The sequence below is a fragment of the Sphaerodactylus townsendi genome, unplaced genomic scaffold (assembly GCF_021028975.2).
Source record: "Sphaerodactylus townsendi isolate TG3544 unplaced genomic scaffold, MPM_Stown_v2.3 scaffold_25, whole genome shotgun sequence".
Classification (NCBI taxonomy): domain Eukaryota; kingdom Metazoa; phylum Chordata; class Lepidosauria; order Squamata; family Sphaerodactylidae; genus Sphaerodactylus; species Sphaerodactylus townsendi.
In genome coordinates this window covers 610619-634554 of record NW_025950418.1, presented here as the reverse complement: position 1 = coordinate 634554, position 23936 = coordinate 610619, and the positions used below count along the sequence as shown (strand labels likewise).

The 23936-nt window shown below is 47.1% G+C and overlaps 1 protein-coding gene across 2 annotated transcripts in view; it reads left to right on the top strand.

Annotated features, from left to right (window-relative positions):
* Positions 1-23916, top strand: part of DDR1 (discoidin domain receptor tyrosine kinase 1) — a 77621-nt gene extending 53705 nt beyond the window's left edge. The window contains exons 6-18 of one of the 2 annotated variants that reach the window (XM_048482877.1): positions 949-1051; positions 1843-2029; positions 4138-4384; positions 5251-5400; positions 5521-5684; positions 8538-8736; positions 15219-15329; positions 15780-16018; positions 17381-17508; positions 18957-19157; positions 20895-21129; positions 22281-22430; positions 23489-23916. In XM_048482877.1, coding sequence (XP_048338834.1) covers positions 949-1051; positions 1843-2029; positions 4138-4384; positions 5251-5400; positions 5521-5684; positions 8538-8736; positions 15219-15329; positions 15780-16018; positions 17381-17508; positions 18957-19157; positions 20895-21129; positions 22281-22430; positions 23489-23629 — 2255 coding nt within the window. In that variant the 3' untranslated portion in view covers positions 23630-23916. The remainder of the gene's footprint in view (positions 1-948; positions 1052-1842; positions 2030-4137; positions 4385-5250; positions 5401-5520; positions 5685-8537; positions 8737-15218; positions 15330-15779; positions 16019-17380; positions 17509-18956; positions 19158-20894; positions 21130-22280; positions 22431-23488) is intronic. The other variant, XM_048482878.1, reaches the window with a different exon arrangement.
* The last annotated feature ends 20 nt before the right edge of the window (positions 23917-23936 follow it).

The window sequence follows — 23936 nt, the reverse complement described above, 5'->3', positions numbered from 1 at the left end:
AGCAGCGCATTAGTATCAAAATAGAATAAATAATACAACAGGAGGCAACCTACTAACTAATCCCCCTAAAAGAGGGGAGGGACGGCAGGATCCACAGATGTTAACGATGTTAACAATGTCAACATATAAGTGTTAACAGATAAATGGCTTCTCTTTTCAGCCTCTTTAACCATGATTTGGCATGATGTCTGAATTGAGACATTTGGCAAGTTCAAAGCTGAGGCAGGAGTCCATACTCTTTCTAACCTCGCTACACCTGCCATGTACATCATATTTAATTTCCTCTGTACTTTATTTTATTTATTTTTTTGTTCTTTCGATTTTTATACCGCCGTATCCCCGGAGGGCTCCGGGCAGTGAACAACAGACAATCATAATATAGTCATAAAACAATCATAAAGTAGCTAAAACCTATAAAAGCAGCGATAAAAACAATGAAAACTAACTATAAGAGATAGAATAATTATAGGTGGCGTCCGACAACCTCAGTTTTATAAAATCCTCTCCTAAGAGGGAGGGATGGCGAGTCCTATGAGATGATAAAAGGCTCAGATGTAAAAAGCCAAAGGGGGGGGGCACCATCAGCGGCCGGTCCCTCCAAAGGCCCGGTGGAATAGCTCCGTCTTACAGGCCCTGCGGAACTCACCAAGGTCCCGCAGGGCCCGGACAGCTGGAGGAAGAGCGTTCCACCAGGCCGGGGTCAGAGCCGTAAAAGCCCTGGCCCGCGTGGAGGCCAGCCGCATCATCGAGGGGCTGGGGACCACCAGTAAATTGGCCTCCACTGAGCGAAGAGGCCGTACCGGGACGTATGGGGTGATGCTATCCCGAAGATACAAGAGTCCCAGGATTGCTGGTGTTTCTTTTGCTCTGTGAGGCCTTTCACACTGTTGTGTTCCAGAGGAAGACCACTGTTTTGAGTATGTGATGACCTGTGTCCCTTCCCTACAGATGGTCTTCAGTCTTATACAGCTCCCCTAGGCCAGACTGTGCCTCTCATCCCAGAACCGGCCTACCTGAACGACTCCACCTATGACGGCCACACCATCAGCAAGTGAGTGAGTGAACAGTCCCCACCTGTTTTTGCATTCTGGGGCATCGATGGCTCTAAATTGTGATGATTTGTGCCCGTAGTTTCAGCTTCGTTCTGTCGCCTGTGGATAACAGTTATCCCCCAGTAACCCGCTTATTTAAAGTTTTCATCCCCCCTCGTCAACTGAAAGAAAACTCCCGTGAGGTCAGATAGTTGTCATGAGGTCAGATAGTTGTCAGACCTTGTGAGCCCCAAGGTCTCCTGGGAACTGTAGTTCCTCAAACCTATGGCACTCCAGATGTTCATGGACTACAACTCCCATAAGCCCCTACCAGCATGACCAATAGCATGGCTGATGGGAATTGTAGTCCATGAACATCTGGAGTGCCATAGGTTCGCCACCACTGAGCTAGTGTGTCCCACCATTTGGTGGATCAGCTAGCGTGATTAACAATACAGACCAGGGCTGGAGCAATGTGGTTTCAGATGATCAGCATCTCTCAGCCAAGCCCCCCTTCCAGAACAGTTGTGACTGATAAATGAAGGAAAGAGCAATGGATGCTACCTGGAGCTCCAGGGAAAGGTGGGGTGATAAATATTTTCAAAACTGAAGTACAGCTGTGTCAGAAATGTCATATAATGGTGACTATAACCTGTATGTTGGGTATACTGTCTTGCAAATAGATACAGGAAGAAAATGGAAAATGTCCATATCCCAAGTTTCCTTCCTCTGTTTATATCCCTTGTCCATATCCCAAGTTTCCTTCCTCTGTTTATTTCTTTTGTCACCATGCCTTTATTTTTTACTCCAGGTTGCAGTTTGGGGGCCTCGGTCAGTTGACTGATGGAGTAGTGGGCCTGGACGATTTTACCCAGACCAAGGAGTTGCGTGTCTGGCCAGGGTACGACTACGTGGGATGGAAGAACAGCTCTTTCCCCAGCGGCTTCATCGAGATGGAGTTTGAATTCGACCACCTAAGAGCCTTCACATACATGAAGGTACGGGGGGATAGTTCAGCACCCTTCTTGAAAATCTCTGTAGGACATCAGTGGAATGCCAAGACTTATGGATTCACCATGGTGGAAGACACCAAACCTCATGAGACTGGATGGTGGCCGGAGCGGATAAAGACAGGTGGAATAGGGATAGAGACAGCACAACCTGATTCCAATTTTGTCTGTGGAATGTGAGATATTATTGCACCTGTTGTCTTTGAGCACACTCAACCCTGCCCATGTGTCATCAACAGGTGCAGGGTCAAGTGCGCCCAGCTCCGCCCCCCATTGCCATCTTCCTGGTCACATGGGGGAGCCAATTTTGCGGGGGCCCCACGTGACCAGAAGAGTGGCGCCCGGAGACAAGGGGTACCCCTTGTCCCTAGGCAAATACGCCACTGCTAGAGTCATAATATCCTGAATAGCCCAGACTTGCCTGGTCTTATCAGAGTTTGGAAGCTAAGCAGGGTTGGCCGTGGTTGGAAGTTGGATGGGGGACAATCGAGGAAGATTCAGATAAGACATTGGCAAATCACCTCTGCTCTTCCCTTGCCTAAAATACCCCATGAGTCTATAGTCGAAGGCTTTCACGGCCGGAATCACTGGGGTGCTGTGTGGTTTCCGGGCTGTATGGCCGTGTTCTAGCAGCATTCTCTCCTGACGTTTCACCTGCATCTGTGGCTGGCATCTTCAGAGGATCTGATAGTAGGAATGGAAAGCAAGTGGAGTATATATACTGTGAGGTCAAAAGGGGAGGCTCTCTGAATAGAGTAGACTGGTATGTGAGTCACAAAGAAGTCTGTAGCCTGGGAGTAACAATGAAGATAGCAAGGTCAATAGGTGAATGCATCTGAATAGAAGTATCCTGGTCTTTGTTTCCTTGGTTGCTATTGTCTATAGTTGTCCTTGCTATCTTCAGCAAGAGGGAGCCCACCAGTCCTTTTGTAGGTAACTGGTTCCATTGCCAATCCACTTTTACCATTAGGAACCTTCTCCTGAGGGTGGCCACACTCCCAACTTACTTCGACCCTGTAGACCATGGGTTTTCAAACTATGGCCCTCCAGATGTTCATGGACTACAATTCCCATCAGCCCCTGCCAGCATGGCCAAGTGGCAGGGCTGATGGGAATTGTAGTTCATGAACATCTGGGGGGCCACAGTTTGAAGACCCCTGCTGTAGACTTTTCAAGGGAAGTGTCAAACCGGAGGCCTGCCATTACCTGCCTCTGTCTTGCAGCCCCAGACTGCCTTGGTAATCTCCCATCTATGTACTAACCAGGGCCAAACCCTGCTTAGCTTCCAAGATCTGACCACATCGGACTATCCTGGAACATCCAGGTCAGGTCTTGCACTCTTGCTCACCCCAAATCTGCCCTCCTGTAACTGAAGGCTATTAGGCCCCTTCCACACAGGCAGAATAATGTACTTTCGATCCACTTTCAATGCACTTTGCAGCTGGATTTTACTGTGCAAAGGAGCAAGATCCACTAGCGAACAATTGTGAAAGTGGATTAAAAGTGCATTATTCTGCATGTGTGGGCCTGAGATCTAGTCTAGCCTTCTGGAATGACAGAAGTTGCCCTCTTCCATGAAGCAGTCACGGAGATATTTGAAGAGGACAGTTGCGTCTGCCCTGAGTCGTCTGTTCTTTAGGCTAAACACACTCATATTCGAAGCAGACATGGATGAGGATAGCGGAGAAATGACTTTGCTTGGAGGCTCTCATTTGCACATTTTAACCTTTCTTGCCCCTTGTGTAAGGTTTCTGAGTAACCTTGAGTAGATTCCTCCGGCCGAGGTTGGCCGAATGCCCAGGATGGGAATACTTTCGTTATCAATACTGTTTACTGTTTGCTTTGCTTGTTTCTGCCTGTCTGTGTGAAACTGCCTGTGCGAAACTGTCTCGGGGAAGCTTGGGATGGGAAACTTGGTTTGTTTATCCCGGAGTTGGCGGGAACTGTTTGGGAGCCCGTAAAAGCGGCGATACGTCAAGGGGGGGGCTTCAGTTCCCACATTGCCTGTAGTCGATCTAGAATTCCAGCTCAATAAAGAACTTCAACTGTTACTTTTGGTCTGGACCTTACTGATTTGTTACACCTTGCCTCCACAGGTCCACTGCAACAACATGCACACCCATGGCGTCACCGTCTTCCGGCAAGTGGATTGTCTCTTCAAGCGCAGCCTGGCCACGGCCTGGGAGCCCACCCCTGTCTCCCACCTACTGACTTTGGATGTCAGGGACCCCAGTGCCCGCTCCCTCACGGTGCCCCTGGACGGACGGCTCGGTTTGTTCGTTCAGTGCCATTTCCACTTTGCCGGCGAGTGGATGCTCTTCAGTGAGATAGCCTTTCTCTCCGGTGAGTTGGGGGTCAGTGGGCCGGGGCTGGAGAGTGGCATTTAAGAACATAAGAACTAGCCTGCTGGATCAGACCAGAGTCCATCTAGTCCAGCACTCTGCTACTCGCAGTGGCCCACCAGGTGCCTTTGGGAGCCTTTCAATTCTAAGGAGGTGAAAGCAATGGCCTTCTGTTGCTGCTGCTCCTGAGCACCTGGTCTGCTAAGGCATTTGCAACCTGAGATCAAGGAGGATCAAGATTGGTAGCCATAGATTGACTTCTCCTCCATAAATCTGTCCAAGCTCCTTTTAAAGCTATCCAGGTTAGTAATATATCTCACCACCCTCACTGTGGCAGCATATTCCCAAACACCAATCTGCGTTGTGTGAAGAAGTGTTTCCTTTTATTAGTCCTAATTCTTCCCCAGCATTTTCACTGAATGGCCCCTGGTTCTAGTATTGTGAGAAAGAGAGAAAAATTTCTCTGTCAACATTTTCTACCCCATGCATAATTTTATAGACTTCAATCATATCCCCGCCGCCAGATGTCTCCTCTCCAAACTAAAGAGTCCCAAACGCTGCAGCCTCTCCTCATAGGGAAGGTGCTCCAGTCCCTCAATCATCCTCGTTGCCCTTCTCTGCACTCTTTCTATCTCTTTGATATCCTTTTTGAGATGTGGCGACCAGAACTGGACACAGGACTCCAAGTGCGGTCGCACCACTGCTTTATATAAGGGTATGACAATCCTTGCAGTTTTATTATCAACTCCTTTCCTAATGATCCCCAGCATTAGAAGGAACGGCCACTTTCTGGCCACCTTCCCAATTCTGTGCTGTTGTCATGCTTCCCTTTGTTCACTTTTCATCCCCCTGTTTCTTTTCCTCTAGACGTTGTGGACGACCTCCCTCTTTCGGCAGCCAGCCGCCGGCCTCCAGTTGTGGCCCCTCCTCATTCCTCTAGCCACGACCCCGACTCCCCCGCCCTGGTGTCCGTCATAAATGAAAAAACCGGCGTCAGCCAAAACGTCACAATCCCCGGTGAGAAGCTGATGAACCTGAGAAGAAGGGCTGGCTCGTACCGCGGAGGTGGCCTGTTTCAAAATGTCCGAGCCGGATGGCCAGCCCGTGACTTCTTTCCTCTGTTCCTGTCTCTTTAAGACCAGGAGAATCCGGGGGAACCGAAATCAAGCCTGCCAATCGCAAAGGACGACAACAGCAACACCGCCATTCTGATTGGATGCCTGGTCGCCATCATCCTGCTCCTGTTGATTGTCATATTCCTCATCCTCTGGCGGCAGTATTGGCAGAAGATCTTGGGGAAGGTACGGACGTTACAGTTAGCACCACAGTTTTAACTGTCAGTGTTCAAATCAGCCTTACTGCTTGGCAGCGGGCCGTTTAAAATTTTGTACGTATGTAAATGGACTGACATTAATTATAGTCTGCCTCTCTCACAAGGACTCGAGGCTAAATTACACAAAGTGAGCTAGTACAATAAAAAAAGGAACATCGAGTAATTAATGCATTAGGAGATTAGAAGTCTGAAACCACCAGTGAGAAACAGAAGCACAGCATAAGTATTAACACTGACACATTAAGAGGTACAGACATTATATAATGTGTTGGTATTTGGCAAGTGCCAGTCACACAGTACAGTAATGAAGGAGTTAATGTTGTGCATGCTAATTAGTTAGTGAGGTCAGAAGTGCCCAGATTGCATTCACCCAAGAGTTCTTAAAGAGCTCAAGCATGAAATTGCTGATCTTCTCACTTTAATATGCAACTTATCCCTGAAATCAGGCTCCATCCCTGAAGACTGGAAGATGGCCAATGTCACACTAATCTTTAAGAAAGGATCTAGGGGGGACCCGGGAAATTACAGGCCAGTCAGTTTAACATCTGTTCCTGGTAAATTAGTAGAATCTATCATTAAAGATAAAATTATTAAACATGTAGAAAAGCAAGACCTGCTGAGAAAAGAGTCAGCAATGGCTTTGCAGAGGCACCGTCTGTCTTACAAACTTACTAGGAAGTTCTTTGAGGGTGTAAACAGGCATGTGGACAGGGGTGAACCAGTGGACATTGTCTACTTGGATTTCCAAAAGGCTTTTGACAAAGTTCCTCACCAGAGACTGTTGAGAAAACTCAGCAATGAAGGAATAAGAGGGGAAGTCCTCCTATGGATTAAAAACTGGTTGAGAAGCAGGAAACAAAGAGTATGTTAGTAAATGGAAGTTCTCACAATGGAAGAGATGTCGGGAGTGAGAGTCCCCCCGGCGATCCGCTTTTGGGACCAGTGCTCGCTAACCTATTCATAAATGACCCTGGAAGTAGGAGGTGGGTAGCGTGGTGGCTCAAGTTTGCAGAATGATACCAAATTATGTAGGGTGGTGAGAACCACAAAGGATTGGCGTAAGAGCTCCAAGCGGACCTTGATAAATTAGATGAGGTGGGCTCAGAAATGGCAAATGCACAGTTCAATGTAGCTAAATGAGTGATGCAACATAGGGGCAAAAAAATCCAGAAACTTCACATACTGCATACAGGGTCGTCAGTGCTATCAGTCACAGACCAGGAAAGGGATTTAGGCCGCCTCTTAGTTGATGAAGTTCCATGGGAATGTCCAACCTTCAATGCATGGCAGCTGTGAAAAAGAGCAAACTCTATGCAGGATCGTAGAAAAGGAATTGATAATAAACACAAAAGATTGTCATGCCCTTATATAAAGCAGTGATGCGACCGCACATGCCGTTACTAATGTCCGGATTTAAATTATACGCGTCTCAAAAAAGGATATTGAGGAAGATAGAAAAAAAAGAGATGCAGAGAAGGGCAACAAGGATGATTGAGGGACACAGGAGCACCTTCCCTATGAGGAGAGGCTGCAGCGTTTGGGACTCTTTGGATTTGGAGAGGAAGCGGCTGACACGAGGATATGATTGAAGTCTACAAAATTATGCATGGGGTAGAAAATGTTGACAGAGACACATTTTTCTCTCTTTCTCACAATACTAGAACCAGGGGGCATTCATTGAAAATGCTGGGGGAAAAGAAATTGGAGGACTAATAAAAGGAAACACTTCTTCACGCAACGTGTGATTGGTGTTTGGAATATGCTTCCACAGGAGGTGGTGATGGCCACTAACCTGGATAGCTTTAAAAGGGGCTTGGACAGATTTATGGAGGAGAAGTTGATTTATGGCTACCAATCTTGATCCTCTTTGATCTGAGATTGCAAATGCCTTAACAGACCAGGTGATCGGGAGCAACAGCCGCAGAAGGCCATTGCGTTCACATCCTACATGTGAGCTCCCAAAGGCACCTGGTGGGCCACTGCGAGTAGCAGAGAGCTGGACTAGATGGACTTTGGTCTGATCCAGCTGGCTTGTTCTTATGTTCTTATGTTCTTAGAAGTCAGTGACCAGGTAATTGACCCCCATTGGTCAAGCAAAAAGGGGCACTGGACTGGCCTTCTAGTATTGCATGAGTTCCTAGGCAGGGAGGATCTTGGGCTGTCATGGGGGACCCCCACAGTTCGCCCTTCCAACTGACTCCCCCGATGGCTCAAGAATGAGCTTGACTCTCCCAGTTTGGCTCCTAGAACAGTGGTGGCAAACCTATGGCATGGGTGCCAGAGGTGGCACTCAGAGCCTTTTCTGTGGGCACGCATGCACAAGAGTTTGTCATGTAAGGGGGGCGGAAAATCACCCCCCCCCACACACACAGACGCACATCTAGGCTGGCCTGGGCACAATCCTTTACCTGGGAGTAAGCTCGGTTGCTGGCAATGGGGCTTTCTTCTGAGTAAACGCTCCTAGGGTAGTGATTCACCCATTCGAAGTGTCACACGGTTGCTTCACCAAGCTTACTCCCGAGTAACGCGTGCCTCGGAGCCAACTGTTTTTTCTAAATTAAAACCTCAGTATTCAGGTTAAATTGCCGTGTTGGCACTTTGCGATAAGTAAGTGGGTTTTGGGTTGCAATTTGGGCACTCGGTCTTGAAAAGGTTCGCCATCACTGTCCTAGAGGAAAAAGAATTAAATGGAAAGTTTCTAGGGTGGTTGGTCAAGGAATATGACTTGGTGGATTGAGACTTGAAAGTCTGGACTGAGAATCTGGATGCCAACTCTATCAGTCTTTGTCACTGTAGTCGCTATTGTTGCCCTCCTCTGTAGGCTCAGCGCCGAATCTCAGATGACGACCTCACCGTTCGGCTCTCTGCGCCCAGCGACACGATCGTCATCAACAACACGATGGGCTCCCACCGGCACTCCAACCGCTACGAGCGCATCCATTCGGGGGACACGGAGTACCAAGAGCCCAACCGGGCTCGCATGAAACTGCCAGACCTGCCCCACAGCGCGGAGAACTCCGGTGAGGGGGAAATTGTGGGATGGTGGAAAGGGGCAAAACGGAATCAGGGGCGGGAGGGGAAAAGCTGCTTAGGAGGTGGAAAGGGAGTGAGTTGAATCAATAAGGACGTTTGTTTCGGGATGCTAAGGATGGCGAGTTTTTTGTATTTGTGGATCCACATGTTAGTCTGTGAGTTTGAAAAAGCTGCCATTTTCGAGGGTGGCTATAGAGCCGTGGTGGCGAACCTTTGGCACTCCAGATGTTATGGACTACAATTCCTATCAGCCCCTGCCAGCATGGCCAATTGCAGGGGCTGATGGAGATTGTAGTCCATAACATCTGGAGTGCCAAAGGTTCGCCACCACTGCTATAGAGCCTTAAAAGCTACCCGTCAGAGCCTTACAGCTGTGCACTTGGAGGCTCTGAGGTCATCAGCCAGAGGAGTTTGACAAGCAAAAGGGGCTTTTGGAAGATAGTCTGAAGGAGTAAAGGATGGGCTCGGTGGCAGAGCCACAATTTTGCGTGCGGAAGGTCCCAAGTTCAATCTGCACCGCCCCCAGTTAAAAGGATCAGGTGAGGCGAAAGATCTTCATCGTTAAGAACCGCTGTCCATCACAGGGGACATGACTGACCTTGATAGGTGAAAGGTAAACCAAGAGTCAGTTGGAAGTACCTTTATGTGCAAGTAGATTGGACTTCCGTCAGAATGGCATATCACTCTCGTTGAGCCTGTGATTGCTCCCAGGCTACACACTGCTGATAGGGGCTATTTTAGAGTTTGGAGGAGGAGTTTGGATTTATATCCCCACCCCCTTTCTCTCCTGTAGGAGACTCAAAGGGGCTGACAATCTCCTTGCCCTTCCCCCCTCACAACAAACACCCTGTGAGGTGGGTGGGGCTGAGAGAGCTCAGAAGAACTGTGACTAGCCCAAGGTCACCCAGCTGGCATGTGTGGGAGTGCACAGGCTAATCTGAATTCCCCAGATAAGCTTCCACAGCTCAAGCGGCAGAGCGGGGAATCAAACCCGGTTCCTCCAGATCAGAGTGCACCTGCTCTTAACCACTACGCCGGCTGCAGGACAAGTTTTTCTTAGCTCTTGGGACTTGGGGACCTTAACATTTGACAGGTGGGCTGCAGAGGTCTGGATTCAGACCCACCGGTTCTAAAAAATATCCAGAAGCATCAGTGTGTGAGCGAGCTCTTGAGATCTTGGAAACAGCCTCCCTTCCTCCTCTCCCTGTTCTCTGTTTTGTTTTTCTCGTTCGTCTTTCTCTCCTTATATTTTCCCCTTTTTACTCTTTTTGCTCACCCGTAAAATGTATTACTATTATTATTATTACCATTAGTTTATTTTTTATTATTGACTTTCTTTTCCTTTCTTGCAACTTGTTGTTGATCAAATAAAAATTATTTGAAAAAGGGTGTGTTCAGTAGATGGGCAGCAGCCCTGTGCCCTTCCAGAACACGCAAGGAATGCCGACATATTACCATATGAAATACTTACAAAGGCTCATTCATCCTTTCCTTTGCAAATGAAACGAACAGGATTATTGCTGTACCACCTCTCTAGAAGCCCTAGAAATCAGAGGCGTAGCTCCAAGGAGGCATGGGGGGCATGACGCACCAGGTGCACGCCCAGAGGTGGGATCCAGCAGGTTCTCACAGGTTCCCGAGAGTAGGTTACTAATTATTTGCATGTGCCGAGAGGGGGTTACTAATTGGTGATTTTGCCACGTGATTTTTGCCTTAGTTACGCCCCTCCTCTCAGCAGTAGCGCGCAGAACTGGAAGCAGTCTAGCAGGAGGTGTGCACCGGGTCGCTAAGGCGGAGCTTGCGTTTCCTTACTGTGTGTGCATTCGTCTCCGTTCTGCTCAAGGACCGGCGCTTAGGCCGAGCTGTGTCCTTGCCACAGCCCCACCCAGGAATGCCCTGCCCAGGAATGCCCGGCCACGCCCCCGTCGTACTCCGCCCAGCCCCATTGGCGCTACGCCACAGTTTGAATCCCACCACCATGGGAACCTGTTACTAACATTTTTGGATCCCACCACTGTGCACGCCCCTGTTTGTGTGTGGCAAGGGCATGGTGGGGGTGTTCCGGGGCGGGACAGGGGCATTCTGGGGCAGGATGGGGGCAGAGGACACACCATTGCACCGGGCTCTTTCCCCCCTTGCTACGCCTCTGCTAGAAATAATTGCTCGGGGAGCTGAATCTGCCTTGCAGGTTGTTCGTTCGCACCCGGGCTTAAGGTTCTAGGTTTCCTCTTAAAAATGGCAAAGGATGTGCTCTGCCACATTGAGGTTTTGCTGTGTACAGATTTAAAGATGGTGGCAAGTAGGTAAATTATGCAGTTTTACATCAATTTTACCAGTTGATTAACAATGTTTACCTATTATTTTACTTACATCCCGCCTTTCTGCCTTATCACATCTTATAAAGCATTAAAAAAAAACAATAAAACACTTAAAAACAGAGGTATAGCCCAATCCAGGATGGACTTTGGGAACCCTACTGAGAATCCCTCATAAGGGATAACGGAGATATGCCACAAAAAACATGGAGTATCTTCGGTGATGGCTGTGCCGGTGCACAGGGGTTGGGCGGGCAGTGAAAGCTGACTAAGGTCAGCTCCCTAGCCATGTCGGCACAGCTTTTTGCATGGAGGGCTGGGGGTGGGGGTGTGTCTAAGGACAAGCTGCGGCTTCTGGGTAAGTTGCACCTCAGCTGACACATTTTCCCCTTGTGCTGGCTGGGTGGGCACTCATGCTGGCGCAGGGCTGCACCTGCTCCAGAGAGCGGTCTGACCCCACCCACAAATTGGGCTGGTCAAATATTTACAACATAAAATCATAAGAACATAAGAACAAGCCAGCTGGATCAGACCAGAGTCCATCTAGTCCAGCACTCTGCTACTTGCAGTGGCCCACCAGGGGCCTTTGGGAGCTCACGTGCAGGATGTGAGAGCAATGGCCTTCTGCTGCTGCTGCTCCTGAGCACCTGGTCTGCTAAGGCATTTGCAGTCTGAGATCAAGGAGGATCAAGATTGGTAGCCATAGATCGACTTCTCCTCCATAAATCTGTCCAAGCCCCTTTTAAAGCTATCCAGGTTAGTGGCCATCACCACCTCCTGTGGCAGCATATTCCAAACACCAATCACATGTTGTGTGAAGAAGTTTTTCCTTTTATTAGTCCTAATTCTTCAATCAACAATTAAAGCCCAATTAAACAATTAAATCAACAATTAAATCAACAATTAAAGCACAAAGGAGAAAATACTGCAGAAGCAGCTCACAAAACAGATTCCTAATGTATTGTGCTGACTACGTGTGGAGCTGTGCAAAGCATTTTTGCTCGTCTGTCAGGATCTCTGCCTCAGCTGTAGACGGGGGGGGGTGTCACATTCAGTCTTTGTATTCATACAAATTAGGATTCGCTTCTTCTTTCTCGTTGTTCTTTGTCTTCCTTTTTCTTTCACTTTTTTCTTTGTGTTCTTTTAAGGCATAGGTGTCAAACTCGCGGCCCTCCAATGTTATGGACTACAGTTCCCATCATCCCCTGCCAGCATGATGCTGGCAAGGGATGATGGGAACTGTAGTCCATGACATCTGCAGGGCCGCGAGTTTGACACCTGTGTTTTAAGGGAAGGTGAGATTCTTGGGGGATGCTGAATTCTGTGCCCAGTACCAAACCCGTGGTTTTGGAGTTTCCTGATAGATGCAGCCTGGTTTATGGAGTGGGTGACGCAGGTGTTCATACCTGGTGCTGAAAGAATCAGGTTCCTTGGGAAGGTTTCTTGATCTATTGGTGAGGGATAAAGTTTCTTGAAGAGCTTTGACTATTTAGGAATATGTCTGAAATAGACAAGAAAGTTTTCCTAGCGGATCGCCTTCCTTTTCACTGATCAATAGGCCAACTCTTCTAAAGGCCCAGAACAGACTCATAGATATCTGCCACTTTTTTTACTCTTCCTTCCTTTAAGGAGCAGAGGTTGGTGTACATGGTTTATGTACATCCTGTACTGACGACAACCTTGTTAGGCATCTGGGCTGAAAGTGAAACTAGCTCAAAGTCATCCAGTGGACTTTTATAGCCGAGTGGGGATTGGGACCTGTGTCTTCTCAGCCTTTCACCATTATGACTGCGCTGCATTGGCTTTTATGCCCGAAGGAGTATAAAGTAGCTAAGTGTTTCTCCGCAACCACTTCACATTTCATGTGTTCTCACAATGAATAGATGAATTGCCCTGCCGGTTTTTTTAAGCCCTTGTGTTTTGTTTAAAATGTGGAAGTTTCTCCTTTACGGGCATTGAGAACGTTTAGACCACAATTAAAGTGAACAGAATCCAATGAACCCCATCCCATCTTGGGGGGTGTAAATTCCACTAACTTGATTGAACCTAGCCGTGGCTACTTTCTGTTGTTGTAGTGATTAAGGACGCATTAACTTTTTGCTGCAAGAACAATGTATGCGCAGGAATGGAGAGATGAAAAAATTCCAACAAAGGAAGATCGGATACAGAAAGTCACAGAATATTTATAAATAGCAAAATTAACAACTTTATTAAGAGACAGTCATACGGAGACGTTTGCAGAAAATTGGAAACCTTTTACAGAGTATCCATTGAAAAAATATGGTAGAAGAGAAATAATTGCAAGCTTTGAGATTTAAAAAAACAGCAGATTGAATTAGAATATTAGTAACGATACAATGTGTAATTGATAAATTGTCTCATTTTAAATAGATGCCTGCACCTAGAATAGATTAGAATTCAACAATGAGATAGCGGGAAGTCATTGTATGGTTTTATGGCGTGTAGTTTAGTTGATTATAATAGGTTGAGTGAGTCTAGTTATTATAAGAGTTATGGGTGTGTGTGTGTTTTCTTTTGTATTTCATATTTTTGTTTTGTATTAAAAATTTAAAAAATAGAAAAAAAGGAAGCATTAAGTTTTCAGTGGCTTTTTAAAATTCACTCCCTCAGAGGATTTCAAGTCAGAGTAAACCACACCTGAGGGAGGAGTTTTTGGAAGTCATTGCAAATGCCACCTGTCATCCCTGTTTAATTGAATCTTTGTACTGCAAACGATCTGAAATACAATGTCATATTTCTATATTAAGCCATTGCTAAAAATACCACATTTCAAAAACATTGTTATTTTTTGGGGGTGCGTTTGACCCTGAGTGCTAGTATCAACATCTTTTTCACAAGTGTGGGATGATGAAATATACTGGCAGATCTTTCCTGTGACTCACCATGTAAACCACTGCAGGAGGGAAGTAGCTTTCATCCCTCTCTTTTTTGCCTCATTTCACATTTGCATGTATGTTCCTCCAACCCTGCAGTTTCATGTTAGCACATTTCCGGGAGTGTCCCTAGGATTACTTGGGGATTACCCAGTATTCAAGTTACCTGTGGTATAGGTTGCACAAAGAGAAAAAAAGGTCGTGAAACTCTTTCCGGATTCCAAACCGCCGAGGATCACACGGCTGAAGGCTTGGTCACAAAAATAATTCCCTGTGCCCAGAAAGAAATCCTTTGAAGGAAAGGCTAGCTAGAGTTGTTTCTTCTTGACGTTTGCATTTCTACCTGCAAGGAGGTGTTTTTTATTGGGTGAGGAATAATGAGCATTTGACGATGTGATTTCCCCCTGCTTGCGGAGTTGAAGGTGACTGCCTGGTTTCCTTATTTGGAGGAGCAGGACAGCGCGTCACACACTGAAGACGGAGGATCAATATATTCAATAAATGTATTTTAGTATATATGATGGCCATTATAATTGGTCCAGTTACTTTTCGAATCCAATCGATTGTAACGTTCAGTTTTCAATGACTACAGTGAAAATTCCGCGATGATCTTTAAAAGCAAGCCTGCAGTCGCGTTTGGGAAGTACTTTCTATATGGAATATAATTATCCTGAAGATATTGAAAAAAATGAACTATTTTCGTTCAGTAGATACTGAAGATATGGATTACATATCTCAAAAATGAACTTTTGTTGTTGAAAAAATATTTTACTTGTTTTTTAAAAAACTGGATGTACAATCATTGGATTCAGTAACTGGACAATTATAATAATAAATATAAATACATTTATTGAATATATTGATCCTCCATCTTCAGTGTGTGACGCGCTGTCTTGTTCCTCTGTCATTTACGTTACACACAATTTGGCTTTTTTTTTCTTATTTGGAAACATGACGGAGGAAGAAACACTAGAATCCTTTGAGAGGAGGGCATGAGAGCGAGAGCAGGGGAGGGCCAAACTTCCTACCCTCAGTGCTGATGATGACGCCTTTCCATCATTATACTCTCTGTTGTTTTGTGTCCGTGTCTTTTGCTGCTGTGTTTTGGGACGAGAGGCCCGAGGGGGACAGGAATCCCCTAAAGCACTGCCTCTTCTCTGTGTCACGCCTTCCCCTTCCGTATCCGTTCCTCCATCCGTCTGTCTGTTCCTCATCCGTCCCGTTTGTCTTCACCCACCCGCCCTCCCCTTCTCCCGACAGCTCTGCTGCTCAGCAACCCGGCTTACCACCTCTTCCTGGCCACTTATGCCCAGCCAATGGGAAGGCCTGCTTTCCCGCCACCCAACCGGGTTAAACCCATCAACACCAATGGTAAGGAGGGTCCCCGACCTTACGTGGCGCGGCTGGGAACCTGGGTGGCCACACTCCCGAGCTAGGATCATTCTGCCTACTGCAATTTCTCTTTCCCCCCAACAGGGGGTGCTGTCTGTCTCCCATCTCTCTCCTTCCACTGTGTCTGCCCTCCCCACCAGTTCATCTCCCTCTTGTCTATCCTCCACATGGCTAACCCCCCTCCTGCTCAGACAACGTTTAACCTTCAGCTTTTGCAGGTTGTGAGATGCAGCGGCTCCTGGGGACGGATGGGAGGTTGGGAGCAGGAAATTCAGCAGTATTCCCTGGTCCAAAGCGGAGATGCTGCTACCTCTGAGCTAGCCATGGCTGCTGGGTATCCTAACGAAGCAGCCACCCCTAGGGGTGGAACAAGCATTTATGGTTAACTGTTGAAGTGAGTTCCTTCTCCTTTCCTCTTTCCTTCTGCAGTGTGTGGGGCCGACTACATGGAGCCAGAAGCCACCAGTTGCCCGCCTGGCTTCCAGAACAACGTGCCACATTATGCCGAAGCGGACATCATCAACCTGCAGGGAGTGACTGGTGGGAATACGTATGCAGTGCCAGCTGTCGCGGTCGATGCCCTCGCCGGAAAGGACATGGCCCTGGGCGAGTTCCCCCGGGAGCGGCTCCTCTTCAGGGAGAAGCTGGGAGAAGGGCAGTTTGGAGAGGTAGGTCCATTTGTGCACCACGGCCCCAATAGTCAGGCCCAGCTTCTCAGCTTCAACCCCATTGGCCAAGGGATTGACGGACGGAAACAAGACAATTCTGAGCGAGGGGGATTCTTCAAGTCACGGCGTGTTTTGTATTCTGAATGTTTGCTACTGATTGCAGCATTTGGGACTCTTTAGTTTGGAGAGGAGACGTCTGAGGGGGGATATAATTGAAGTCTACAAAATTATGCATGGGGTAGAAAATTGTATGTTTGGCCCATTGTATGTTTGGCCCAGTATACACCACCCAGAGCCCTTCGGGGGTGGGCGGTTTATAAATTTGATATATAAATAAATAAATAAATAAATAAATAAATAAATAAATAAAATGAAATGTTGACAGAGAGAAATTTTTCTCTCTTTCTCACAATACTAGAACCAGGGGGCATACATTGAAAATGCTGGGGGGAAGAATTAGGACTAATAAAAGGAAACACTTCTTCACGCAACGTGTGATTGGTGTTTGGAATATGCTACTTCACAGGAGGTGGTGATAGGCCACTTAACCTGGATAGCTTTAAAAGGGCTTCCGGGACAAGATTTGGCTTATGGAGCTGAGAAGTCGATTCATGGGCTACCAATCTTGATCCCTCCTTTGATCTGAGATTGCAACAGTGCCTTAACAGACCAGGTGACTCTGGGATGCTTTTGCAGCAGCAGCAGGCCATTGCTTTCACATCCTGCATGTGAGCTCCCAAAGGCACCTGGTGGGCCACTGCGAGTAGCAGAGAGCTGGACTAGATGGACTCTGGTCTGATCCAGCTGGTTTGTTCTTATGTTCTTATGACTCGCTAATTTGTAATGTTGAAAATGCCAGGACGGAGTCCAAGAGATGAAGTCAATAGAAAAGAATAATTAACTCGCCCTTGCCAAAATGTTACGTGGATTCTTCAGTAATATGAGCGAAAGTGCTAAATTTATTCATTTAGATTTACCCATGTGCCCTGCCTTTTATTCTAGTCCAGGGATCTTCAAACTATGGCCCTCCAGATGTTCAGAGACTACAATTTCCATGAGCCCTACCACTTGGCCATGCTGGCAGGGGCTGATGGGAATTGTAGTCCATGAACATCTGGAGGGCCATAGTTTGAAGACCCCTGTTCTAGTGTATCTGCAAGGCTGCTTACAGGAAAACAACCTGTATGAAATGGAACAGGCAGCTGGCCTGCTTGTTTTTGCTTCAAGGGTCATACTGCTTAGCCCTGCTGTTTGTGATGAGAAGATTGAGGGATGCTTGTGATGGAAGGATCTTCCTTGACGTTCTTGACTGGCTTCTTTGACTGCACAATCTGATTGGCTGGACTTATCTTTCCTTTCAAGGTTCACTTGTGTGAAGTGGAGAATCCCCAGGACCTGCCAAGCTTGGAGTTCCCGTTTAATGTGCGCAAAGGCCGCCCTCTGCTGGTAGCAGTGAAGATTCTACGCTCTGATGCCACTAAGAATGCTAGGTAAGTGTATAACTCTGTCTGCCTGATTGTATGTCACCTATCTGACTATATGTTTTTATCCCACCCTTCTTTCACGGAGCTGAGGGTTGCACACATGGTTCTGTCTTCCCCCCCCCCCTTTTTCTTTGCAACAGCCCCGTGGAGTAGGCTAGATTGAGAAAGAGACTTCCCCAAAATTGCTGAATTAATATGATTCTGCCTTTCCTATTTTATCTTCACAACAATCCAGTGATGTAGATTTGACTGAGGAAGTGACTGTCCCAAGGACAGCCAGCAGACTTCATGATGGAACGGGCGTTCGAATCCAGCTCTCCCAGGGTCTAGACCCCCACTCTGACCACTATGTACAAAAGAGCAACCTGGCTACTAAATTGTAAGGCTAAACGTCCCAAGTTTTGTTCCATCCTTCTGTAGTGAAAATACAGTTAAAGCCTCAAGGATCTGCTTTACATTGATTTAGTATCTTGGTTGTGTCAGTCCTAAGAGTTGTGTCCCTTTAAGCCCTAGACTAAGCCAACAGACCTAGAAAAGTATGGTGAATCTCACTGTCTCAGGTTCTCGTGCAAGATTTTTCTTTAGCTTTATTGTCTGATAACTGTTGAATCGGTAGAAAAGAAGGACTTTGCACATGGAGATAGGGCAAGACCGTCTCTCCTGGTACGTTCCCCCAGGAGTGCGTAGATCAGCAAATAACAATTTACTGGTGGTCCCTGGGCCAAAGGAAATGTGGCTAGCCTCAGTCTAGTGGAACACTCTGTCCAGTGAGACCAGGGCCCTGTGGTACCGCTCTGCAGGGCCTGACAGACAGAGCTGTTCCACCCGGTGATTTGCCCTGCCCCATGGCAGCCATTTTGTGATTTGCCCTGCCCCATGGCAGCCATTTTGTGATTTGCCCTGCCCCATGGCAGCCATTTTGTGATTTGCCCTGCCCCATGGCAGCCATTTTGTGATTTGCCCTGCCCCATGACAGACATTTTGTAATGGACCCCACAGCAGCCATTTCATGTTGGCGCCATCAGCACTTCCTCAAAACCTCATAAGTGCCACAGGCTCAATCCTGCATCTAAATCATATTGCTTCCAAAATTCTGCTTCCTATAGCATAAATTTGGAGATTGTTTTATTTGGTGTTTAGTAGTTTGAGTTGTATGGTCAGTATTTAGCATTCCTGATTTAAAGTTACGCTTGGGACTGGCTGGCATCTTCAGAGGATCCTGAAGATGCCAGCCACAGATGCAGGTGAAAACGTCAGGAGAGAATGCTGCTAGAACACGGCCATACAGCCCGGAAACCACACAGCACCCAAGTGATTCCGGCCGTGAAAGCCTTCGACAATACATTGTTTTACATTATCCAAAACTATGTGCTGGGGTGGGGGTGGGAATCTCTTGCTTGAAACCAATGTCACACTCCTCGTTTCTTTGCATGTGTCCTCTCCTGCCTACAAAGGAACGACTTCCTGAAGGAGGTGAAGATTATGTCTCGCTTAAAGGACCTCAACATTGTGAGGCTGCTGGGCGTATGCGTGAGGGACGACCCCCTGTGCATGATCACGGAGTACATGGAGAATGGGGACCTCAACCAGTTCCTCAGCGGCCACGAGTTGGAAGATAAGATGGGCGGGAGCCCGAGCGGGAAGCCGACCATCAGGTATTTACACACACACACACACACACACCCCGAGCCGGAAGCAAAACCCAACTTTATGTGAACGTTTTCCCTACTGCGGTTGTTGGTGGATTTTTTGAGTTTTATTTTAAAAATGTATATAGATGCAGCAAGATTTTATTTTCAGTTTTATTCTTGTTTTTCTTGTTTAAGCATTTTAGCAGTCCACCTCTCCAACCAAAAACACCCTTCGAAAAGTGGGTTTGTGCTCCTTTGTAATCTGCCTGGAATATGAATAAAAAAGTGATATGTGCCATTTCAATAAAGAAAGGGGTTGAATTTGGCAAGCTGATACTTCATAAGCCTTTGATATAAATATACGCTTTGCTTTTCTCATAGGGACTCCAAAAGCTTTCCAGCAAATAAACAAATAAGGACATTCTAAAATAAATTCTCCATGTTGGGGTCCAGTCAGTGATGGGATTCAAATAATTTAACAACCGGTTCCAGTGGTGGGATTCAAATAATTTAACAACCGGTTGTTTACAAGCACCATTTTAACAACCGGTTCTGCCAAAGTGGTGCGAACCTGCCGAATCCCACCACTGGGTCCAGAGTAGTCTTTAGTATTTTCTGGGATTCATAATTGCCTTAGAATTCATGAAGACAATTTCCCAATTATAGTGTTTCAAAATAGCCACCAAAGCCAGATTTTAAGAGCCATGTTTGAAATGTAAGAATACAAGCGTATTTTGAAACCCACCCGCCCACCCTATTTGTGAACTTCTGGTTCAGGCATTTTTATTTTGCAATTTTGAGCCTGTCTTTCTACTGAAATGGTACTCAAGTAAGGTTAAATGAGGATAACCAGTACAATACTTAGTAGTGTTACACTGTCTTATGTCCATTGAAATCAGTTAGCTTAGAAAGATATAACCCTGTTTAGGTTGGTAATGAAAATAATGTTTTAAAACATGACATCCAAATAACCCACAAAACAAACAGCAACAACAAACAGCAGCCAAAGTCAATGCAGCTCTTGAAAGACTAACACAATGTCAGCTCATTAGTAGCAGCAATACAAACTGGCAATAAAAACAGACAGTAATTGGCAATAAAAAGACACACACACCCTTATGCTTTTATGCATTTATTTACCATCTTAATTCTGGTCCCATCTATGTTACCCGCCTAGAGAGGAGTCTGGCCTCTCCTTCTTTTTCGGGAGATTTTAACAAACTGGGTTATAGGAGGCCTGTCAATGTTATGTTGACCGCTGTTTTAATAGATTTTAATGGATTTTAGCTAATGTATTGATCGTCATGTGGTCACTATTGTGAACCTCTATTTATTTGTATACATATTGATGTTGTGCACCGCCCAGAGCCCCTTGGGGATGGGGTGGTCTATAAATCGAATGAATGAATGAATGAATGAATGAATGAATGAATGAATGAATGAATGAATGAATGAATGAATGAATGAATGAATGAATGAATGAATGAATGAATAATAGTAAGAATCACTAAAAAAAAACAAAGAGTCCGATCACAAGATAGAAACTGTGGACCAAGATAGAAGACAGCAAAGAGAGGTTGTGATATTGCACTAAGTTATGGTATTCCTGAGGTAATTTCTGTGTGTCATGGGTCTCAGCCAACTACATGGCTATTCAGCAAGCCAACTACTCCCCATACCTGAAGGGAATATCCTTCACTTCTCTTTCATCGCAGAGGGGAAAGTCCCTGATTTGTCTTGTTCTGTCTCCTTGCCGTCCAGCTACCCAACTCTGGTCCACATAGGGGCCCAGATCGCCTCAGGAATGGCCTTCCTTGCTTCCCTCAACTTTGTGCATCGGGACCTGGCTACGCGAAACTGCCTGGTGGGCGAAGGGTTTACCATCAAGATCGCTGATTTTGGCATGAGTCGGAACCTCTACGCTGGGGACTATTACCGCATCCAGGGACGGGCGGTGCTGCCTATCCGCTGGATGGCCTGGGAGTGCATCCTCATGGTGAGTTCGTAGGGCTTGTGGGAGAAGGGTAGAACAGGTCGTCAAAATGCTGTGGGTTCTCATTTGTCTCCTCGGTGTTGGCCACAGTTCTTTTCTTTCTAATGACATGCATATATAGGACAGTTTTGTGGGACTTGTTTGTGAGAGGAACTGTGTAGCATCATGGTTTCCCACAGGGAGTTCAATGGATCTTTAAGTGGATGAATCAGGCACTATTTAGACTTGAAGTGTTACTGGTATGGAGGATGAGCTGAGAAGTAGGAAATGATGGAGGGCAGAGGCGTAGCTGGGCCAAACTGTGCCCGGTGCGCAGTGTGGTTTTTTCCACCCCCTGTGGCACCCCCTGCAGCACACACACCCCCGCCCCCCTTCCCACACTTAGTCCCTTTTCTTTTTCTAGTACTTTTTCAGGCTGAAAAAAGCAGCCTATTTACAGTTCAGGCTAAAAACTGTCTGAGGAACTATACTTCCCAGGAGACCTTGTGAGCCCCATGGTCTCTTGGGAACTGTTGTTCCTCAGGCCGTTTTTGAGCCTGAACTGTGAAGAGGCCGCTTTTTTAAGCCTGAAAAAGTACTAGAAAAAGAAAAGGAAATAAGGTAAATGTGGGAAGGGGGCAGGGGTATGCCGCGGGGGGTCGCAAGGATAAGGGGGGGCCGGGGGCGATTTTCTGCCCCCTCAGGCGTGCGCCCGGTGTGCAACGCACCCCCTTCCCCCTTGCCACTCCGCCACTGATGGAGCGTCACTGCCACTGCACTATTCAGCTGTGATTCAGCTGCTTGTCCGGCTTCTGAGGTTTCAGCAGGCACAGCTGATACATTGTCAAACATATTTTCACAGTCATTAAGGCTGAGAAACTTTTTAAAAATGAAGCCTGAGCTTTCCAGAAAACTGAAGTCTTTGCATTTCTGTGGAGTCACAACATGGATTTGGGTCTGAGTTGTGTGACAGGGGAGAACTAGGCTTGGAAGGTTTTGGTTTGTGGAAATCATCTCGGCAGCGTCTGGGATGTTTTCCCAAGCATTTGGATCACTCTTGAGTGTCGAGACTAGGAGGAACAATGATGACAGAGACAGATAAGGAGAGATGATAGGGTGTGTATGTATTGTCTGCTGCCCCTGTATGTTTTCACTCAAGCTCTGTTTCTCCTCAGGGTAAATTCACCACAGCCAGCGACGTTTGGGCATTTGGTGTCACGCTGTGGGAGGTGCTTATGCTGTGTCAGGAGCAGCCCTACAGCCAACTGACTGACGAAGCTGTCATTGAGAACGCTGGCGAATTCTTCCGGCACCAGGGCAAGCAGGTATCAACTAGGAGCCCTGGCCAGGGGCCCCAAGTGGGCAGGGGAAGTGGGAGGAAATTCTATCTATGGGGAGATGCTATTTCTCTTAGCTCTTGCCACTACAAGAAACAGAGCCATTGCACTTCAGGGAGCCTGTGCCTTTGAGGTTATCAATGGTATTCTGCTGCATTGGAAGATGGACATATAATGAGGAGAGGGCAGGTCCCCAACAGCCTGTGACCCATTAAATGGGACATGGCCTATCCCACCATAAGGGGCTCAAATCCTGTGTTTTTGTTCCCAGTCTGAAATTTCAAAACAGTGCGGAGTCTGTAACTCATTAGGGACATGTGATCTCCCTTGTTTATTGGAAACATTTTATTTGTTTTTTGTTTCCACCAGTCTCAGCAGAAAATATATAAAAGTCAGTTTTGTATGTCCTGCTCTTTCTCTTTCCCCCCAATATCCTCTTAAACTCTGTAATCCACTCCGCTCAGAAACAGGGGAGTGTTAACCTACTTGTCTGTCAGACCGTTTCTTTCAGTCAGACAGGAGGAAAGGCAGACTCACAGACACGTAATCTGTCAACCAAATATTATTATCTTTTCCTTCATCCAAGAAACTCAGAATCCACAAGTGGTGGGATCCAAAAATTTTAGTAACAGGTTCCCATGGTGGTGGGATTCAAACTGTGGCGTAGCGCCAATGGGGCGTGGCGGGGCATTCCGGGGGCGTGGCTGGACATTCTGGGGGCATGGCTGTGGCAAGGACGCAGCTGCTGCGCCGGTCCTTGGGCGGGAAACGAATGCACGCAGGCGCAGGCTGCCACGCATGCCGGTGCACCTCCTGCTAGACTGCTTCAAGTTCTGCGCGCTACTGCTGAGAGGAGGGGCGTAACTAAGGCAAAAATCACGTGGCAAAATCACCAATTAGTAACCCCCTCTCGGCACACACAAATAATTAGTAACCTACTCTCGGGAACCTGTGAGAACCCGCTGGATCCCACCTCTGCCTCCCCCCCATCATTATTCCCATTCATTCATCCTCATAAACGTAACTTGTTTCTCCTCCTTCCCCAGGTATATCTCTCCCGTCCTCCCGCCTGCCCTTTGGCCGTGTACGAAATGATGCTGAGGTGCTGGGCCCAGGAGGCCAAGGATCGGCCGTCTTTCCAGCACCTGCACCGTTTTCTGGCAGAGGATGCCCTCAACATGGTGTGAACCAGGCTGCTGATGGGCAGAGGAGGCGACGTTCAGGAGTTGGGCAGTGCCTCAGAGACTGTTGAGGGGCAGAGTGAGGCTGAGGGGGCAGTTTGCTCCGGAATCTTCTCTAGCAGGCTGCTCTATGGCAGGGCACCTGTGGTGGGGCACTGCCCATCACTCTCCTCCACCCGCCCCAAGCCTACCACTGTCCATCTGTTCTGTCTCTCGCCTTCTTCTGCCTGTCTCCAGTTTCCTCTTGATCCTTTCGATGAACGATCCAGAACTGCCAAGCGGAGACGCCTTTCCAGTACACTCCCCCCGTTGT